Genomic DNA, 20,033 nt, shown 5'->3' with positions numbered 1-20,033 from the left:
GACTCCATTAATGTCTAGATAAGAGGTACAGATGATAGAGTTTGAGCAGGTGTGGAGTAGTCCGATGAATCTGATTGGTGACAGCTCAGTGTTTATCCTGGATTTTCTTCCTAACAGTGTCTTCCAAACACTTAAAGGCTATGTTCACACATCGTATAGGAATTCTGCTTTATATGGATGTAGCAATTTTTGGCAATCCGTGTCTGCAACTGAGCACCAATCAGTGAGATCAGTGCTAGTTTTCAGTGTCTTTACTCTGTTGAGTGGCTGAGCCACACAAATGGTCCCTGTATTGTTTGTGCAGCCATTTAAGTGAATTTTCAGGCACACATCCCCTGTATACAAAAGGAGATGTGCAGTCCGATAATACAATGATGTATTGGCCTGTTCTAAATATGCAGACATGCCCCGGCATTTTCCTGCTCCTTGGCTGAATGCTTACACTTTTACATGGGACAATTAGCGTCCAAATTAGTGTTTCTGGCAATGCTTGTTGCTGATGATCGGTGCATTTGAATCCCTGCATCTGCTGTGGCCCCAAGCTAAATCCTGTTGTAACACCAGTTTACCTGGAAGCAGGAGTAAACAGACATGGATGAGGCTTGTTCTGCTGTGGAGACTTTACTAGAGCTTGTTGAAAGATTCTGAGGTTTTTATAGTACTAAAGTGGGCCAACATCTATGGCAACTGGCGCCCAATGACAGGCTTGTGTTTATTATTTAACTGAGGCCACTGTGTGGAGTACACTCATCAATGACAGTGGATTAGAGTTCTTTGTGTTTAGTAGAAACTGTTTTTCAACCCTTTGTTAAACCCACTGTAGATTATTATACCAGGGACTTTCTGTATATAATTGCCCTGGCAGATGGGTTTCCAGAGTTAACCCACTGCAGAATTGGAAAACCCTCTTGCATTCCTACAGAGTTTACAGCAAGATTTAGGTAAAGGCACAGCACCATGCTGAGGACTGCAAGACACCCAGCTTGCATAGCATGGCACTAAGAACACAAAAGTTGGCCACACCCACTTGGCAGTGTATTGCAGTTTCCATGTATATGGAAATTGTACTACCTCATCCATTTGTCTGCTACTGTAATGTTCGACAAAATTTACCTGCACGAATCTATAGTTACAATCCACAAAATTAGGTATCCATTGTACTATTAAAACAGTAAAGTCACGGCATGCCATAGCTTCATTACTGCAATATTTTACATCAACATTCTAACTAGGACACTAAAACAGCACGTTGGGAGAAAACAAGAATGTTAATAATTTTATGCTGTAATTTTTGGGAACACATACTGACCTTAAAGACACAGAAAGAATACGCTCCACATCAATCTTCCTTTTTACCACCTCCTTCACCATTCCTTTCTCTGGGCCCTGTTTCACTTTCTCTCTCCCAATGAGGTACACAGATTTTGGCGTTAGGATAAGATCTCTTTTTATTCCCTAGTAAAAAGGATAACAGAACCGTTTATACTGTGCCATAACCCAGCTAAATTTCACAATATGGGTATATTCACACGAACGGAGTCCGGCAGGTCCTGGCAGTTCCCACACACTAAATACTCGCTGCGGTCTGAACGACCGCAGAGAGTATGTAATTATACCGCCCTTAACCCCTTATGCTCCCGCCCGGCTCCCCCGCTGTAAGCATACATTACCTCTCCTCACTGCAGGGGTCCGGCGTCCTGCTCTCCCGTCCGGCCAATCAGTGGCTGCGGCTGGGCAACACACTGATTGACTGGACGGGGGAGCAGGACGCCAGACCTGTGCAGCGAGGAGAGGTAATGTATGCTTCAAGCGGGGGAGCTGGGCGGGAGCAGAAGGGGTTAAGGGCGGTACATACATATAGTGAGTGGGAACTGCCAGGACCTGCCGGACTCGCAGCGAGAATCTCGCTGCGAGTCCGTTTGTGTGAATATACCCTATATCAGAATTAAAGTCCCTCATGTACCACAAAACTATAGAACTGCCACCATGGGGAAGTTACTGAAGAAAGATTTGTATCATTATACTTCCTTAAGGCCTTAAACTCTATCTTTTTATAGAAATTTTTTTTAAAACACTACAAGCTTACACATAAGGGGTACCAAAGATAATCAGACTTTTACCATGAATAACAATTTTTTTTTTTACTTACTTTAGATCTCCGGTCATATTTGGTAACTGTGTCAGCAAAATCTATTTTTTCTCGTTTTCCTAAAAATTGCCGGAGCTCAGGGTGGTCTTCCATACCAATGTAGTCGCCAATAAAATTTCTGTTAATACTATTCCTTCTCCTCTCTTTTTTGTTCAGGAAGAGATCTGAGGCTAAAAAAACAAAAACAAAAAAAGTTTAAAAAAAACAAACAAAAAACAAAACAAAACGGGGCCATGGATGGTTGAAATTAACCAGGCCCACCAGTTTCTCCTCTCAGAACAATTCCCAGAAAGGCTAACTAGAGGTCTCTTAAAGGGGATATATATTGGGAGTGTAGGAAAGTTCCTACCTTTTCTGCTCTCCAGTGATCCACTTCCTTAGTCTGCCGGTCCATGCTGATACTTTCGCAGACAAGAGAGTGGAGGGAGCATATTGCAAGCAATGCAGGGCATTGCGTGCAAGAGAAACCACACCCGCATGCAATGTCCAACATCTGATGTCACCACAACATGGGTAACATTGGGCAGCTATTGATTACTGCATGTAACATGCTCCCGCCCCCCCCTCTCGTCTGAGGAAGTATTAGCACGGACAGGGAGAGAGCATAGGTGAAGTGTCGGTGAGCAGAAAAGGAAGGATCTTTCCTGCTTTTCCGGTATCCCCTTTAAATCACAGACAGGCATAAAGTTCTCTATTAAAATAGAAGATTAGCTTTTCATAAATATCAAATTAAAAACAAAGTAAATTTTTTTTTTTAATTATATATATGCACCCCCACAGATACACTGGAATAAAGACTAAAATAAGTGTTACAAGGTATTGGTATAGAAGGGGACAGAAAGGATAGAAATATTAAGATGCAATACCATACCTTGTTCTCGCATCTCTACATACTTCTTCCTGGCAACATACTTCCTCCAGGCCTTCTGAATTGTTCGAGCAAAACCATCATACTTCCTTTCACGCATCTCTTCCAAGAGAAATAACTGGGGTGGAAATATTGAACAGCCAGTACAAAGAATACAGGTGAGATATGAAAATAACCACTAGCACAGCAGAAATACAGTGATAACCATCAGGGCTAAATGTACTTGACCATAAAGGTCTAGCCAGCATAGTACAGTAATGTATTGCTGTATGGCTTGTTAAGAGTATAATAGCCCCCTATGGCCATGCACATACAGAAATCAAGGATCTAGGAAAAGGTCAGAGAGACACAGAAATGTTTTTGTATAATTGTATCTTACATTGATGCTTTAAGGAGTATTCCAGCCCCCCCCCCCCCCCCAAAACAAAAAAAAAAAAAAAATAGAATGATTATATTTATATATATATATATATATATATATATATATATATATATATATATATATATATGTGTATGTATATATATATATATATATATATATATATATATATATATATATATATATATATATGTGTATGTATATATATATATATATATATATATATATATATATATATATATATATATATATGTGTGTGTACATATATATATATATATATATATATATATATATATATATCTATATATATCCTCAACAGCTTTTATTCATTTCCTTTTAATTCCCTGCTGCTCTTGTCTTCTGCAGGCTTCTGAGACAGCCAATCACTGGGGGCAGCTGTGTCATGTCTGCTTTTAGGGTATAAACCCACACACCGTATATGCAGCAGATATGCAACAAATACGCAGCAGATTTGTTGGTACAGATTTGATGCTGTGTTCAGTTATTTAGATCTAATCTGCTGCGATTTTGCTGCGAGTTTGCTGCGAGTTTGCTGCGTATCGCAGCAGTAAATACGCTGCATATACGGTGTGTGGGTTTATACCCTTAAGAGGAAAGCTCAGAGCATGATCTTGCCAGTACTCGCTAGCCAAGGCAGAAGACAGGAGCAGTGGGGGTACATAGCAATTGCCTTTTCCACTATTTTTCTATGGTCCCAGCAAAAAAGGTTTAGTTTATTTTTTTAAATGCCAGAGTACCCCATACAGTGTCCCTGTGACGTATCAAAAGTTGTCAGACCCCACCAGTCTGTAAAACAAGGCAGGAGAAGCACACATTTATGCGATTCAATTCTTAGCCACTCTCTATTTTTTCCATCTAGCTGCAAGAGATGAGCTTTATAGACCTATAATGGAGCTCATGTCATGCAGTGAGAGGGAGATCGCAGGGAGGAAGCTCAGCTACATTGTTCTCTGACAATGGTGGGGATCTGAACTAAAACACATCATTTAAGGGACACCCAAGCTTTATTTACATAAAACCACAAACAACCTCTAACAACGGGGGTGTAATGCAGTAAATTAACATCTACAGTAGTACCTTGGTTTAGGAGCAATTTGAATTTAGAGCATTTTGCAAGAAGAGTTTTTCAAAATTGTCACTTGGTTTAAGAGCAGTGCTTTGGTTTGAAAGCTCCATGTACTGGGTGGGAGCTCAAGTGGGGGAGGGGCATGGTCTGCATAGCGGGGTCTACAGCCCTTTACTCTGACCCAGGAAGTCTCCCTCACCTTCCAAATCATAGCAGATCCACTTCAGGCTGGGGCTTGCATCAGGGGACAGGACTGTGAAGGTAATCTCTTTATAGCTGTAACCCCTCTCTCTCCAGAGTGCTGCATGTATGTGCCCACATGCTCTACTCATTCCTCCATGCACCCTGTAGTCTCTGTCAGCCCTTGAGTTTCCCATTCTCTCCATTCCTGCCATGTGTCTGCTCTTACACTTGGCTATACACACTGCTGCTATAATGTGCCTGCACTCACACTCAGCTATACACTGATGCTATATTGTGCCTGTACTTACACTCAGCCATTCACACTGCTGAATAGAGAGGTTTCTATTACTGTCCTCCTGCACAGCTCTGTGATTCTCACTTTCTGATTGGTCCATGCTAAACACTTCCCTTCTCCGTTGCTGTCATGTGACCACACAGACCTCTGACAGCAGCCCTGCTTCTCTATTCTAGCCTGTTGTACTACACTACTGCATTATGGGGATCTGCAGCTCCATCCTGTGTCTACAAACTGCTGCTGTTTTTTCCTTCTTTTGCACTTACTATACATTATACTCCACATGCTGATTGCTATACTGTACAGTAACTTATATAATATCACATATTCAGCGGTTTCTAAATGTTTGTTTCATTAGTTTTACATGTTATTCAGAATTTTAAAAAAAATGATTTTAGTGGGTGGAACCAATTGTCTACATTTCAATGATTTCTTATGGGATAATTTGCTTTGGTTTAAGAGTGGATTTGGATTACAATGACTGTCCTGGAGCGAATTATGCTCGTAATCCAAGGCACCCCTGTATTTGCATTGTTTGTTTTACAACCTGAACCTTACTGTCTATTACAAGAAAAAAAGGAAATGCTATTTAGCATTGCAATCTTCCCTGGAATGTTTTAAATCTGATCGTTTTTTTATGGTGTTAAAAACAGAGTACTATAAATAGTGTCTAGACTCATTGGTGGTTTTCAGTTAACGATGTCAATGACTATCTTCACGACTTAAACCACAAGAAAAAGTAAGTAAACATGTTTTTGTTTTACTGTTCTTTTTCTATTGTACTCTAACATTTTTTAGCTGTTGCAACATAATAAAATCACTGGATAGTTGTAAACACTCAGCAGGTTTCACATGATCACATTAGAGATTGTGGCATCCCCTTCTTATCATCACTGTTAATAAAGCCCCCTCTATTACTGCATGAAACAAAGCTTTTAGCCTTGTATCCTCCTGACAAGAATCAGTAAATGGACTGAGAGCCACTGGTTTAATATGGCACTGTCAAAGCTTACTACTGTTTCAGCAGTTTATCTGTGTGAGATTTCCTCTACTAGAGCTTCTCCAGATAATATTAATCTACATTACTGTGATGGGGAATCATCTAGGAGGAGTATCTTAAAAGGAGAATTCTGGCCAGGCTGCTTATTTTTTTGTTGGGTCAGGGAGCGCGGAGGATGAAAAAAAAGGTAAGGTAAGTGAATGTTATTTTTTTCATCCTCCCCGACGCTTTGGTAAGTTCTCCTTTAAAAGGGGTTATCCCAAGATGCAAAATCATTGTTTGCTTCTGCCGCTCTATAAGTATGAAAACTGTCCTTCATTCTCTTGATCAGTGGGAGTCCCAGTGGTTGAACACCAGCAAGTAATCCCCTTTCCTGTGGAAATGAAACATTGCATCTAGAGATACAATGTCATTCAAACAACTCTGCTTTATTTGTTAGCCTATGTGATATTCTAACACATCTTCTGTTCACTGTGTTGTTAGGCTCAGGCTGTTTTCAGTAACAGAGACACTAAGATAGAACATAGGAAGTTGTGGCAGGGCTTAGCTAGGGCCTACTTGCAGGAGAGGGGGGAAAAGGTACCTTCAACCTATGCTGTGTCTGAAGGGTATAATCAAGGTTTCCCTCTTATTGGCCCATAAAGTTCCCGCCAACTTTGTAAATATCAGTGTCCTGGATGTATTCTATCCCTTCCCTCTTTCTCATCTGCAAGCTTGTCATTACCAAAAGCAGTAGCAGCAGTTCATTAGGTTTCCTTCTGCCACCTGCAGTTCTAGTAACTATGGCTATGACCACACAGGGTTGATTCTGTTCACAAGGCTTCCCCAGTAAGGGAAAGGAAGTGCCTATGTAAGTACTGCTGGCAAACAACCCCATCTCTGGTCTCGTCCCCGGAAGAAAAAAATAATAATATCAAGCAGGATTTTGAAAACACTTAAAGGGCTTTTTTATATGAAAGGACTGGTAACCAAATAGGTCAGTTACCTTCCGTTGTTTGTTGGCTAATCACTGGGATTGCATGGCCCTTAAAAATTATTGTTGGTCAGGCACACATCACTCCTTGTAAACAGGGGGGCCAACAGTGATGCAAGTGAATTGTTAAATTTAGTGGAGGAATAATGTGCTGTGGGCTGCTTTCCATAGTATATTTTGAACCTCTAGAGCAGCGATTCCCAACCGGGGTGCCACGCCACACTGGGGTGTCAGGAGAACCCGCCAGGGGTGCTGTGAGACCCCGGTGGGAATCATGACACTGTCACTTTAAGCTTCCCTAGAAGCTGCAGCCGCGCAGCTTCTAGGAATGCACCAATCACTTGTAAGCAGGGCGAGCACAGTGAGCGGGCGGAACATTAAAGTGAACAGAATGTAGGAGCAGGACCTGTCAGCGTCAATCCCATAGGCCGCCGGCACTTCCTGTCTGCAGCCTATGGGACTCCGGGACGTGACCAGGCGTGATGACGTCACATCACGAATGCCAGAGGTTCCGGCCCCACGGTGCACAGGATGCAGCCAGAAGAAGCAGAATAGCTGTTCCCTGCACCCGGATTAGGAGAGTATGAGGTTATTTGTTGTTTTATTGATGCATAGCGGGTGGGGGGCTTAGTATTGTGAGTGGCACAGCATGGTGGGGCTTAGTATTATGAGTGGCACAACATGGAGAGCATTATTACTATGCAGGCAACAGCATGGGGGCATTATTACCATGAATGGCACAGTAATAGGAGCATTATTATTAAGGAGAGCACAATAGTGAGCATTTCTATTAACAGGGGTTCCATCACTTCCATCAAATCCATCGCTTCATCTTTCCATCTAACAAATGCACAAATGTAATGGTAGGAAACAAACCAAATAGAGACTGTTTTAGTAAGATTGCTCTTTTCCAAACTTATGATTTGATTCTCATGTAGAAATGAAACAGAATACTACATATAGTACATACTGTTATAGTATTCTTCTATGTTGGCTTAAACACCACTCACAAATTTGCACATTAACACGTACTATGAAAAAGAGGCCCATGGAGGCAATGGCAAAATAGCAATGTAAGTAAATGAATTCTTGGCTGCGCATAAACTCTAAGGTGTCATGTACAGCTAAATAAATAGCATTTTTATCCCTATTTTTTTTCTTTAAAACTTCATTTTTCATTTGAAGAAAATGTATTTCTTTCCACAAGGCCAAAATACAATTGAAGACATGAGATAAGAAGAATATATATTGTATATACACATTTCAGAAACGAACCTGAGCTGAGATTTTTTCATACAGCATATAGAGCTGTGTTTCACAGCAGCCATATAGAAAATACAATCTTGTAATCAAGCGTTAAGGCAATTAAAACACTTTGATTTCTTTAAAGGGAATATTCTTGCGAACCAGTCTTTCAGAAAGTTCACTACTCTCTAATCCACATAATGGTGCAGTGGCCATGCTATCACTCTGTCAGTAAAAACAATCGTCATATTATCGCTGCGTGTTATAGGGCCCTTAGTAGTCACACTGAAAACTACTACATTTTAGTATTTCTTTCAAAAACAGGTAGTGACATGAAAAACAAAATACCAGCAATTCTTAAACATATCAAATCATTTTATGAGGACACATTCCCTTTAAATATAAACCAATAAGTCTCCAATGATAGCTACTGGATTAGTCCCAGAATAGTTGGTAGTTGTGGTAATGTAGATTATCCCTGCTTATTTGCAGAAAACATACTTCCTATTTATTCAGGTGTAGCAGATGTGTCAGATATGAGCAGGCTTCACTGTTGCAACAAGCTGGTCACTCAATCTGCACGAGACAGCAAATTTGGACAATGTTTCCAAGACACAGCACAGAAATGTGCTGTACACATCAGCTCAGCTAGATTTTTGTGGTGGAATAAACCAGCAATGAAAAAATAAATGTCACTATAAATGTAATAAATATACGAAGATAACTAAAGTGAGTGGTAGGAGTATCGTACCAGGAGCAGGGCATCCAGCAATACACTCCAGTACAAAACGTTCATTAAGTGATGCCCTATGCCAGTAGCATAACACGCTACAGAATGTACAGTACATAGAGGCACAGGGACTCCAGTGCTATCCAGACTTCCCATTCCTGTACAGTAGAGTGGCACTGGGCTTCTAGTACGGCCATGCATGAAAATTTCATCATGCATGGATCTGTCTAATGGCCCTATTTCACCGGATGATTATCGATCGCATAATCGTTAACGATAAACGATCCAAACTACCGCTATTATGAAAGACCTGAAATTGTTCACCCATTTACATGGAAAGACAATTGTTACTTATGATCGTTCTTGCGGTCGTCTTGTCGTCGCTATTGCGTTCATCACTACTGTCAATGCGAACGATTTGAGAATGAGCAACGATAAAAATAGGTCCAGGTCTTATTAAACTATCAACGATTTCTCGTTCGGTCATTAGTTGTTAACTGCTATTCAAATGAACGATTATTGTTTAGATTTGAACGATTTAACGATAATCTGAACGTTAATCGCCCGGTGGAATAGGGCCCTAAGGAGGGGATCATCTACCTACTGGGGGCATTTACCGAATGGGTGGAAGGATTACCAACCTACAGAGGACACCTTCCTAATGGGTGCGAAATTATCTATATTGGCATCTACCTAATAGGGGCAATTACCTTCCTACTGGTGACCTAATCAATGATATTAACTTCAACTGCCAGTGGAATATTTTGTTACCTAGTTAAAGTTAAAATGTAATGGAAAAAAACAATTTGGTTTAATCTATTATCCTGCAATGTTGACTGACAGGAAGGCAAACACATCCACGAGCCAGAGCAGTTTTTCCTCCAACTACAAATATGTCAATCAGCATAAATCCCTGAACCAACAACTTATCTCAAGAAATGTAGTACCCATAGTATACTATTACACTGAAAAAAAAAACAAGGCCCTTATACACAAACTCTTTCAGTGAACTGCTCAATGCTCTTACAGTAGAGAATCCCTTTCTATGTTGGCTTAAAAAAAAAAATATATAGAGGATGCCTCCTTGTTACGGTGCAGTCCTTCAAATAAGTAGATGAAAGTAATCACTATATTAACCAGTGTCTTTTCTCCAAACTAAATGAGGTATGTTTTCTTTATCAAAGTACACAATGCTATCTGAACCAATAATTCCACATGGAAAAGAGTAAGGTTTTTATACACCTTTTATCCACCTATGAACAAGTTTCTGTACTGTATTCCGTATGTTCCACACTGGTAGAGTTTTCCTTTACAGACACATTTAATTGAGAAGCCATCTGCTGTATCTGGCCTGCATCTTCACACTAACGCTTACTAAGAACTATGTGAAGTTTGGTAAAAGAAAACCGGCATGTCTAAAACTGTTGGATTCATCAAAGGCAAAACCCCCAGCATTTTAATAAAATTAAGGGTGTGCTCATGAGCAGGAAATCACATCTTGGATGAAGACATTGTGTATCATGTGTCTCTGGGCTTACTAAACTTGTTCTAATGTATGCCGATACAATATGGAAACAAGATGAATGAGGTGGCAGGGAACACTCAGTACTGTAGCAACGAGCAAGGTTGGAACTGTGCAGTTGACAGACTTAAAATGCCATATTCTCTGCAGATTACCTGCAAGCCAATAGTCTTCAACTTGTGGTTTAGAGAGACACAGGTTGGAGAGTGATTCTAGAGACTGTTGGGCTCGACAAGAGGGCTAAAAATTACTGTAAAAAGTAGTCTAAAACTGCTGACAGAAAACAATGACGTTCCCTTGGTTCAATACTATATTTCCAGATCATGCCTGATGCTTAAAGGAATTGTTGTATAAAAATATAAAAACTTATAGAAATAGATTATAATGTCTAGTTTCTTCAATCGTCAGCAAAGTGACTTAAGGTGCATTTACACAGAGATTTATCTGGCAGATTTCTGAAGCCAAAGCCAGGAACAGACTATAAACAGAGAACATGTCATAAAGGAAAGACTGGGATTTCCCCTCTTTTCAAATCCATTTCTGGCTTTGGCTTAAAAAATCTGACAGATACATCTCTCTGTGTAAACACACCCTTAGACAAAAACCAGCATATTATACAAGATGCCAGAGGTTCAATTACAAATGAAGGTCACTGCTCACTTAAAGTGATATTACTCCCTTACTCTAAAATCACTTTAGTTCATTGGTGGACAGTGCGTCCCCTCGGCAGGGCTGGGCGTCAGTTGAGCCCCGCCTCAGTCCAGGGCTGTTAGCCAAGCTCCCCCTCGGATGAGGCAGGAAGAGGCAGTTCAACAGACACTAAGCCCCGCCTTAGTGACACTGTCCAACAATGATAAAAGTACACAGGAAAAAGGGGTGAAAGTATCACATTAAAAAATCTGTTATACTTTGTGACTTGAATACCTTTGGAGGTCATATCACAACTGAAAAGTCAGCAATACAGATGCAGTGTACTCACCGATTCTGGAGCTTTGATAAAGACTTTGGTTTTTCCAAGCTGAAATTGATCAGAGTCCACATTAACAGAATGCAGTAAGTGAAGGACACCCTGTTTCTCATCTCCCCGCCAGGAAGGCCACGTTTCTTTGGTGAGAATAGCATATCTGTCAAGACAGATTTGCAACATATGTAAACATCTGTTTCTATTGTATAGCCTTCTTCTAGCACCTGGATAAAACATTGGAGCCCCATGCTTTTTTTAAGGAGTTATTCAAGCCGTCTCCAGTTTGAGTGGTGTTTTGCAATTAAGCTCCATCCACTTTAATGGAACAGAGTTCCATTAACTGTACACAAAACTGTACACAAGTTGTGTGAACTAGCACGGTTTATGAGCTAGGCAGCAGAGTGAGACGAGTAATTCTCACCTAGAGGAATTAGAGGAGGTGCATGAACATTTGGAACTCGGGCTATGAAACACTATCCAAATCGTTCCCAAGTTGCCTTAATAAAAATATTTTCACCATCTCGGTGTCTATGTAATACCTTTTTTGAATTTGAATAAATATTATTGTAAATATTTCCATTTGTTTTATTTCATTAAGTAAATAAAATGAAAGAAATTAAAGAAACAAATTAATAATCTAATAGCATGCTGTTGGTTAACAAAGGGGCCATCAAGTGCTACAAAAATGTGGCCACTTTCTTCCGGACACTGCACCACTCTTGTTCATCCAGTTTAGGAGTGATTTGTAATTAAGCTCCATTGACTTCAATGGAACTGATTGCAATACCTGTTCCCAAACTGGAGACAAGAGCGTTGTTGTCTCTGGAACAAAGTGGCCATGTTTCTGTAGTGCTGGATGACCCCTGTAACACTAATGATCATATAAGAAACTGTAAAAATAAGAGTTCCATGAACTGATAATGAATTGACATCTATGTGCCACATATAGTCTAACCGGTTTATAAGTGTAAGGAGGCCTGTGAATGATACGAAGGTTAAGTAACTTGGCCAATCCAGTAATTAAACATATATTATGAGTTTATATGTTTCCTTTATCTAATAACATATTTTGATTAAAGAGGGCTTCTGGACTTTTTGCCATTTCCTTCTAAACAAGTAACAGGAGCAACAAGTAAGAATAACAATAAATAATAATAATATAAAAATAAATAAATAAATAAAAAATATAATAATAGTAATAATAATAATAATAATAATAATAAAATAATAATAATAATAAATAATAATAATAAATAATAATAATAATATCATCATTATTATTAATACTAATAAAAATAATAATAATAATAATAATACTAATAAAAATAATAATAAAAATAAAAATAATAATAATAATAATAATAATAATAATAATAATAATAATAATAATAATAATAATCTACTTTCCATCATGCACTAGTCAGTGTTTTGTCTAGCCTGTAATACTCCAAGCTACATTGTACGCATGGATGAAGTGTTTTGTACATGACAGTATCTAATAGCTGTAGTGCTGTAGATGTACGCTGCAAGAGTTGTTAAAAGGGACGGGTCAAGTCTTTTAAAATTAGTGGCCTTTCCTCAGTTTTAAATTGGTGGTGGTGGTGGGTCTGACACCTGGCACCCCTGTTAATCAACTGTTTTTAGAGGCTGTGACACTGGAATTCCTTGCAAAATCGTTACTAAAAGAATGATGAGCAGCAGTAAACACTAAAGAGACTGCTGCACTCACACAAGCACTGCAGCAGCCTTTCCAAACAGATGAACATGGAGGGAGTTGGAGGATAGGCCATCAATTTTAAAAAATCTTTCCCCGGCTGCAGGCTGGCACATATACTTACCAATGATAATCGGAGTCCCATGGCGCAGCTTCATTTCAGTCCTGTTGTGCTGCTCGGATCCTTCTAGCGCCCATATGACCTCTTCAGCTTCCGCTCTGCAACTCAGGAGGCCAGAAGTCTCCAATGCATCTCTATGAGAGCGCTCTCAGACATGCATTGGAAATCATGACTTCCAGCCTTCAACAGACCTGTCAAAAGGTCAGAAAAGCTGTGACACCAGTGGGATCAGAGTGGCGCCGTAGGACTGGAACGAAGCTGCGCCGCAGGACACTGATCATCGTTGGTAGCTATATGTCCCAGACTGCAGTGGGAGGGAAGGAAAAAAAAACTGGACTGCTACTTTAACTGATAAAGAGACCTAAGTAGTATTCAGCACTTACTGTTTAACACAATTTTCACATTAAACTACACTGCTCAAAATATTAAGGGAACAATTAAACCACACAGTATAACTCCAAGTCGATAACACTTCTGTGCGAGCTGTTGCAAGAAGGTAACTGTCTGTCAGTACAGAACAACCACCCAGCAGGACCGCTACCTCTACCTTTGTGCAAGAGGCAATAATAAGAGCAGTGCCAGAGCCCTGCAAAATCACCTCCAGTAGGCCACTAATATCCATGCGTCTGCTCAAACTGTCAAAAACCGCGAGATCGCTTACCGAGCCCTGAAACAACTTAATGATTAGCGATGTCTGTGCAGCACTTGCTGCATATATAGAAAATAATAAAGTTTTATGTACCCCTTCACGCTACTCAGTGTCCTTCTGGGTTTCGGCTCTGTAAACCCCCTATTACATGGATGATGCACAGTTGGTAGCTTCTCAGCTGACCGTTGTCTTCATTCCATGAGGCGATATCTGCCTGATTCTGCCCGGTTGGACAGATAAACGCCCCATGTAATAGGACAATTAGAAGAGCCGGAAACCCCTTAAAAATTCACAAACCATTCTGTACCCAATAGCAAATACTGGGGGAAAAAAAGCACACTTATTGTTGCTGTAGTTTTTAGTACAAGCAGGAAAGTGTAGTGCTGTAGAAAGTACACAACTACAAGGTACAACTCATTATATAATCAGCAAAAAAACTAATTTACTAACCCAGTATGTTAAGTTCTCTTATCAAATATGGCTAACAACTTCCTGAATACGGATGGTATGGAAACTTCAAAGTCTACTTAATGCACGTCAAACAATCCGAGAAAATAATTAACTCTTGATGTTATAAACATTAACATTTCAGGAAAACAGCTGACTAAGAGAGGACTTTCCCTTATTTTGATATATTAAAAGGACTTTCATTCAATAACTGCTGCATCAAACGATCCTCATGATGAGCCTTATTGGCCTAAAAAAGGACTGGTTTGGTCCCATAGGGCTATAAAATCTTTGGCTTGAAGGTGTAGGCAGATCACTTCCGTTTCAGGTCCTAGTTCCTAAAGTCCAACCTGCATGGTAAGCAATATTGGTGCTCGCTTACAAAGCCCCCTTTTTTTTTTTGAACATTTTTTATTTGATCCATATTTAACTCCAGACTTCCAGAAAGATCCCAGATAACATTACAAACCATATAACGTCTAAAACCACGACATACTTAAAGAGAGATAGTGTCTCTTGTATCACAGACTAATACATAAAGGAAAATACAAAAAAGGGATACACCACTAAGAAAGACAAAACCATAGGTCATCCTGGTCTTCTTAGTCCATGCAAATATTTCTTCACAATACCTTAACACCACCCTGTGTAACAAAACCTGTGTAGCTTACAAAGCCTTTTACACAGCTTGATAATCGTGCAGTCCTTGCTTAAGCAGCCCTCGGCTGTGCATCACCTATTACACGGAGTGGTGTGCGGCATGTAGCCAATGGTTTTCGCACATGTTGACAGACCGATCAATTGCTCACTGGCTGATCACTGTCTCTATTACATGGGGAGATATCTGCCTCGTTTTGCAAATAATCACTTTGTAATAAGGCCTTAAAACTCCAACTTGGTTTTTCTCCTCCTCTGTCTAGTTGGTCTGCTTTGCTCAAAGTCAGCACTTTCTGTAAACATCTAATCTCTATCAGCTACAATTAGAGACTGCAACAGGCCACAATAAGTATTGTTTGGCTGGTCAGTGACCGACCATAAGTAAACTTTGCAACTGTACCTGCATTCTCAGGACATGGATACAGCTGAACAGTGGCTTGCCAGAGGTCAGGCTCAAGCAAAGAATATCAGTATCCCAGTGCACGTCTAATGATGAGGTTTCTCTATCACACATGAACAAGCCCATATTTCACAGTCTTCCTAGCTTTTGAATGCTTGCTTGGTGTGCTTCACAACACATACTCACCTGACAGAGCGGCTCAAGCTGCTGAGAGCAGCATGGCATAGGCATATAAACAGATGTCACCTAGTTGTGCCAGTCTGTGCTTAAAGGGGTAGTCCACCCAAAAAAAAATTCTTTCAAATCAACTGGTGCCATGAAGTGCCAGAGATTTGTAATTCACTTCTATTAAAAAATCTTAAGTCTTACAGTACTTATCAGCTGCTGTGTGTTGAGCAGGAAGTGGTGTTTTCTTTCCTGTCTGACAAAGTGCTCTCTGTTGCCTCCTTTGTCCGTGTCAGGAACTGTCCAGAGCAGTAGCAAATCCCCATAGAAAACCTCTCCTGCTCTCCAGACTGGAAATAATACAACTTCCTGTTGGGCATACAGCAGTTGATAAGTACTGGAAGGCTTGAGATTTTTTAATAGAAGTAAATTACAAATCTCTGGCACTTCATGGCAGCAGTTGATTTGAAAGAAAAAAAATTTGGGTGAACTACCCCTTTAAGTCCTGATGTAACTTGAGACATCAGTCAACAGCTCCCTGTACTGCAATAATATTCTGCCATAAAAAGGTGGCATCATAAAACCCCTAATAGTTTAGTCTAATGCTGCATTTACACGGAACGATTATCGTGCGAACTTGCACGATAACGATCTAATTCGAACGATGATCGTACGTGTAAACGCAGCGAACGATCAAACGACGAGCGAGAAATCGTTCATTTTGATCTTTCAACAACTTCTCAAATCGTCGTTGATCGTTTGCAAAAAATTCATAGATCGTTCCATGTAAACAGTCGTTCGACGATTTAACCAATGTGTGAGATAGGCTTAAACGATCGCAAAACGAATTTCCGTATGATATATCGTACTGTCTAAACGTTGATCGTTATGAAAAAAAAATAAATCGTTACTCCGACATCGTTAATCGTACGATCGGGCGAATTATCGTTCCGTGTAAACTTAGCAATAGAAGACACCATCACTGGCTGCACAGAATTATTAGATAAAGGCAATAATTCCTCCATGGTTATCTGGTACCCTTCTGTATATTCTGTTCCAGTACTGTACTGAGTGATCTGCAGCAAAAGCTTGTTTGTAGGTAATGCATATTCTACATGATATACTGAGCATAATTTTGCTGTAAAAATGCTACTGTTGGCCAACATCTATGTTAACAATGAAGCTATGATAGCAAAAGTGGTGATTATTTTTATTTCTTTATACCGTTTCAGGTTAGATAGCTTACACATTCAAGTTTATATTTCCAATAGCTGCACAAATGAACGCGCCAGTCATTCGCTGTGATCTTTGCATGCAAATAAAACATACTGCACAGCAATGCCTCTTCACATCTCTTATTACTCAGCGCTGCCAGGAAGCCGTCAGAAGAAAATAACAGCAAATAGAGAAACACACATTTCCAGTCCTGCCAGGTTCTTTAACAAGCTATTCATTTTATTACAGCTCATAGGACATGAATGATGTCACTGAATCAAAGGTTTACACAGTAAACCTGATTTACAGCATTGTGCAAAGTCTAAGCTCTCCAAATCTACAAGGGTTTATGCTCTCAACTGCCAGACACAATTAGGCTGCAAATATTTTTTTTTTCTTTTCATATTTTAAACTTGAACTAAATGGTAGACAGATAATAAATATGATTCTTATATCCCACATTAGACTAGAAATCATGAGGTGCTTTTACCAGTGTAAAATAGAGATATATAGAAATACAATAGCAATCTAAAGAACCAGTAAGTAAGGACAAGGCTGTAATACACAAACATCCAACAGTCCGTACGCATAAATAATATTGCAAAACCGTATGCAATCACTAAAAAGCATATGAGCAATGGGCACTGTGTAATGCTGAATTTGCTGTGGTGGGTGGTGCTACATATTTATTACTGGGTTTCCACAGATTACAGCTGATTGCTGGGGTATACAGCAGCTGATTAGTACTGGGAGTTTTTGTTCCATAGACATAATATACAAATCTGTATATCAATCTAGATTCCTGCAAAATGTTACATCTACTTTAAATTGAAGAGAATTGAAAATGTGCCAAAATGTCCATAACGTAAATCAAAAGTATTAAACAGCATGTACCATCAAACGTTAATGTTTTTTCCTCTAAGATTACAGTTTCTTTTTAATTTGTGGAGAATAGTTCAGCTATACTGAGCCAACTACTAATATACAAATAAGAATTCATCCCAATCCAGTCCCTGGATTGCAGCTACATATACCCAATTTATAAATTAAATTACACTTTTTAATTACAATTTGAAGTGAAATAGATATGCTTTTATTTGACAAGAAAAAAAAACACCTAGGCATTGTCTAGAACCTCTTCTGTGTGTTAAAGGAGAAGTCTGAGCACAGACTTTTCCCCCTCCAAAACTGCCAGGGAGGGGGTGGGTGAACAAAACAACATGCACTTACCCCCCTCGGCTCCAGCGCTGGTATTTGCTGTACTCTAGTCACTGGTCCCTTCCTGGTCTAGAGCGGAAACTTGGGACATGAAGTTCCAAGCCCACTCAGCCAATCAGCGGCTGTAGCGGTGTCCCTCCTTTGTCGCTGAGTGGCTCACTGGGCCTGACACGTCACATCCCAGGTCTTACTTACACCGAAAATCGTCCAGGGACAGGAGCAGAGGACAGCAGACTCTAGCGCTGAAGCTAGGGAGGCAAGTGAATGTTTTCTTCACCCACCCTTTCGTCAGTTTTGGGGAAAAAAAAAGTCTGTACCCGGACTTCCTTTAAGAAATCATGTGTCAGAAAAATACTTTTCCATTTCTATGCAGTGGCATAATTCCAAACTCTAAATATGGTAAAGGATAAAAAGCTACACACTCCTGAGTGCATATAACAATGTTATCTGTCTACATAGCATACAGAGGTGTGGTGAGCATTCGTACATGCTTTACATATCTCAAGGACATCCCTATTTTTAGACTTTGCTTTCACGTGTGGTTTGATTTCCTGTTTAATCGCTAAAATGTCAACAAAATTTAGCAATGGTGACGACATTGGCACCATATTCCTTTGTAACTGGCATTGTAACTCAGAAGAGCTGACACATATGTGGCAACAGTACTACAGAATCTTTCCGTTTCAGAATCCTTGTGCATGGCAAAGGAGACAAAATGTGCACTAGTGTCTTTATTTGGTTGGTTTACAAGAAGGTGGGGGATAACTGGAGACGTTTCATCTTACTCCTATAGCTTTGACTACAGGATAAAAAACTGCTGATTGGAAGTTAAAACAAAAACAGATCCTAAATGGTTATCCCAAGATGGTTATTCACAAAACATCAAAGCAAATGCTTTATGTCTGCATCACCACTGTCAGGAAATACTCAGTTTCCCTTTTCTATCTTTCTCTAAGTTCAGCACTTTTCCAGAGAAGAACTCTTTATCCTGACACCAGGAGATACTGACGGTACAACTTGTACAGATTTGCTACAATCTTAATATTTGATATTAGAAAAACGTGTGCAACAGCAATCATATGCAAAATAAATGATGACTTAAATTGTAGTACATAAACCATTGGGTGATGTAACCAGATATGTCTGGACAGACTGTCAGACTTCCCCCAACTAGTATGTAACATTTAACAGGGAAATGCTATTCTCACCTCTGCAAGAATTTCTTGAAAACCCTCCGGTAGGCAAATCCTGCTCGCCGCACGCGGATGTTTTCCTTCAGACCCAAATATTCTACTTGATGTTTTACCCTTTGGGGAAAAAAAAAGTGTAGACATACATTAGAATAGTTTCAAAAGGTCAACACTGTGTATTTACTCAAAGATTCTACGCATACCATATAGACATGTTGAATTCTAGCATGACTATGTCAAACTAATGTGACACAATACCATGTTCAGTTGAAAACCTCAATCACGTAAGAACTATAGGGAGGACACTGCACTGTTCTTTCTTATAGTTTGGCACACATTCTTCTTCTCTAGAGATCTTCTAAGCATGGTTGACTACCTAAATCTGCACTAATTTTGGCTACTGTGCTAGAAATGCACCTTGCTTAGTTAAAATAACATGAAGACTTCTGCCAGACACATACAGGTTAAGGCATTTATCCAGCTAAGCGAAGATATCTTTGTCTATCATGTCTTAGCACTTAACAACTAACTGAACTTTATACATTTCCAGTCTAATTGTCAAATTGGGGGAAATACTACACCAAAAGAAGCTTATGGTTAATTCTTGCTACATACCTGCCCTCCTCCCAGTCCCGGGATTTCTTGGTTTCATTGGGTTTGATGCAGCGGATATAATGTGGCGTGCATTTCATTAAGGTGTTCACCAAATCATTTGCTTGTTTCTTTAAGAATAAATAAAAAATAAGAATGAGCAAAATAACGTAGACAATCTGATGTGGTAAAACTTTTATAGACAAACAGTCATAGGCAATAACAGGGAAAAATGTAAAAAAAGGGGTTGTCTGGTGAGAAAAATTTTTTA

General features: G+C 39.6%; 1 protein-coding gene across 1 annotated transcript in view; it reads right to left on the bottom strand.

Moving 5' to 3' along the window:
• Window positions 1-20,033, bottom strand: part of MYO1E (myosin IE) — a 121,286-nt gene that overhangs the window by 13,287 nt on the left and 87,966 nt on the right. Inside the window, exons 17-22 of the mRNA XM_069982112.1 lie at window positions 19,787-19,893; window positions 19,190-19,288; window positions 11,411-11,555; window positions 3,021-3,135; window positions 2,150-2,319; window positions 1,310-1,455 (exon numbers count right to left, since the gene is read on the bottom strand). Of these exons, the coding sequence (XP_069838213.1) occupies window positions 1,310-1,455; window positions 2,150-2,319; window positions 3,021-3,135; window positions 11,411-11,555; window positions 19,190-19,288; window positions 19,787-19,893 (782 nt within the window). The remainder of the gene's footprint in view (window positions 1-1,309; window positions 1,456-2,149; window positions 2,320-3,020; window positions 3,136-11,410; window positions 11,556-19,189; window positions 19,289-19,786; window positions 19,894-20,033) is intronic.

The sequence above is a fragment of the Dendropsophus ebraccatus genome, chromosome 1 (genome assembly GCF_027789765.1).
Source record: "Dendropsophus ebraccatus isolate aDenEbr1 chromosome 1, aDenEbr1.pat, whole genome shotgun sequence".
In the NCBI taxonomy this organism is placed as follows: domain Eukaryota; kingdom Metazoa; phylum Chordata; class Amphibia; order Anura; family Hylidae; genus Dendropsophus; species Dendropsophus ebraccatus.
This window is presented reverse-complemented; position numbering and strand designations above follow the sequence as displayed.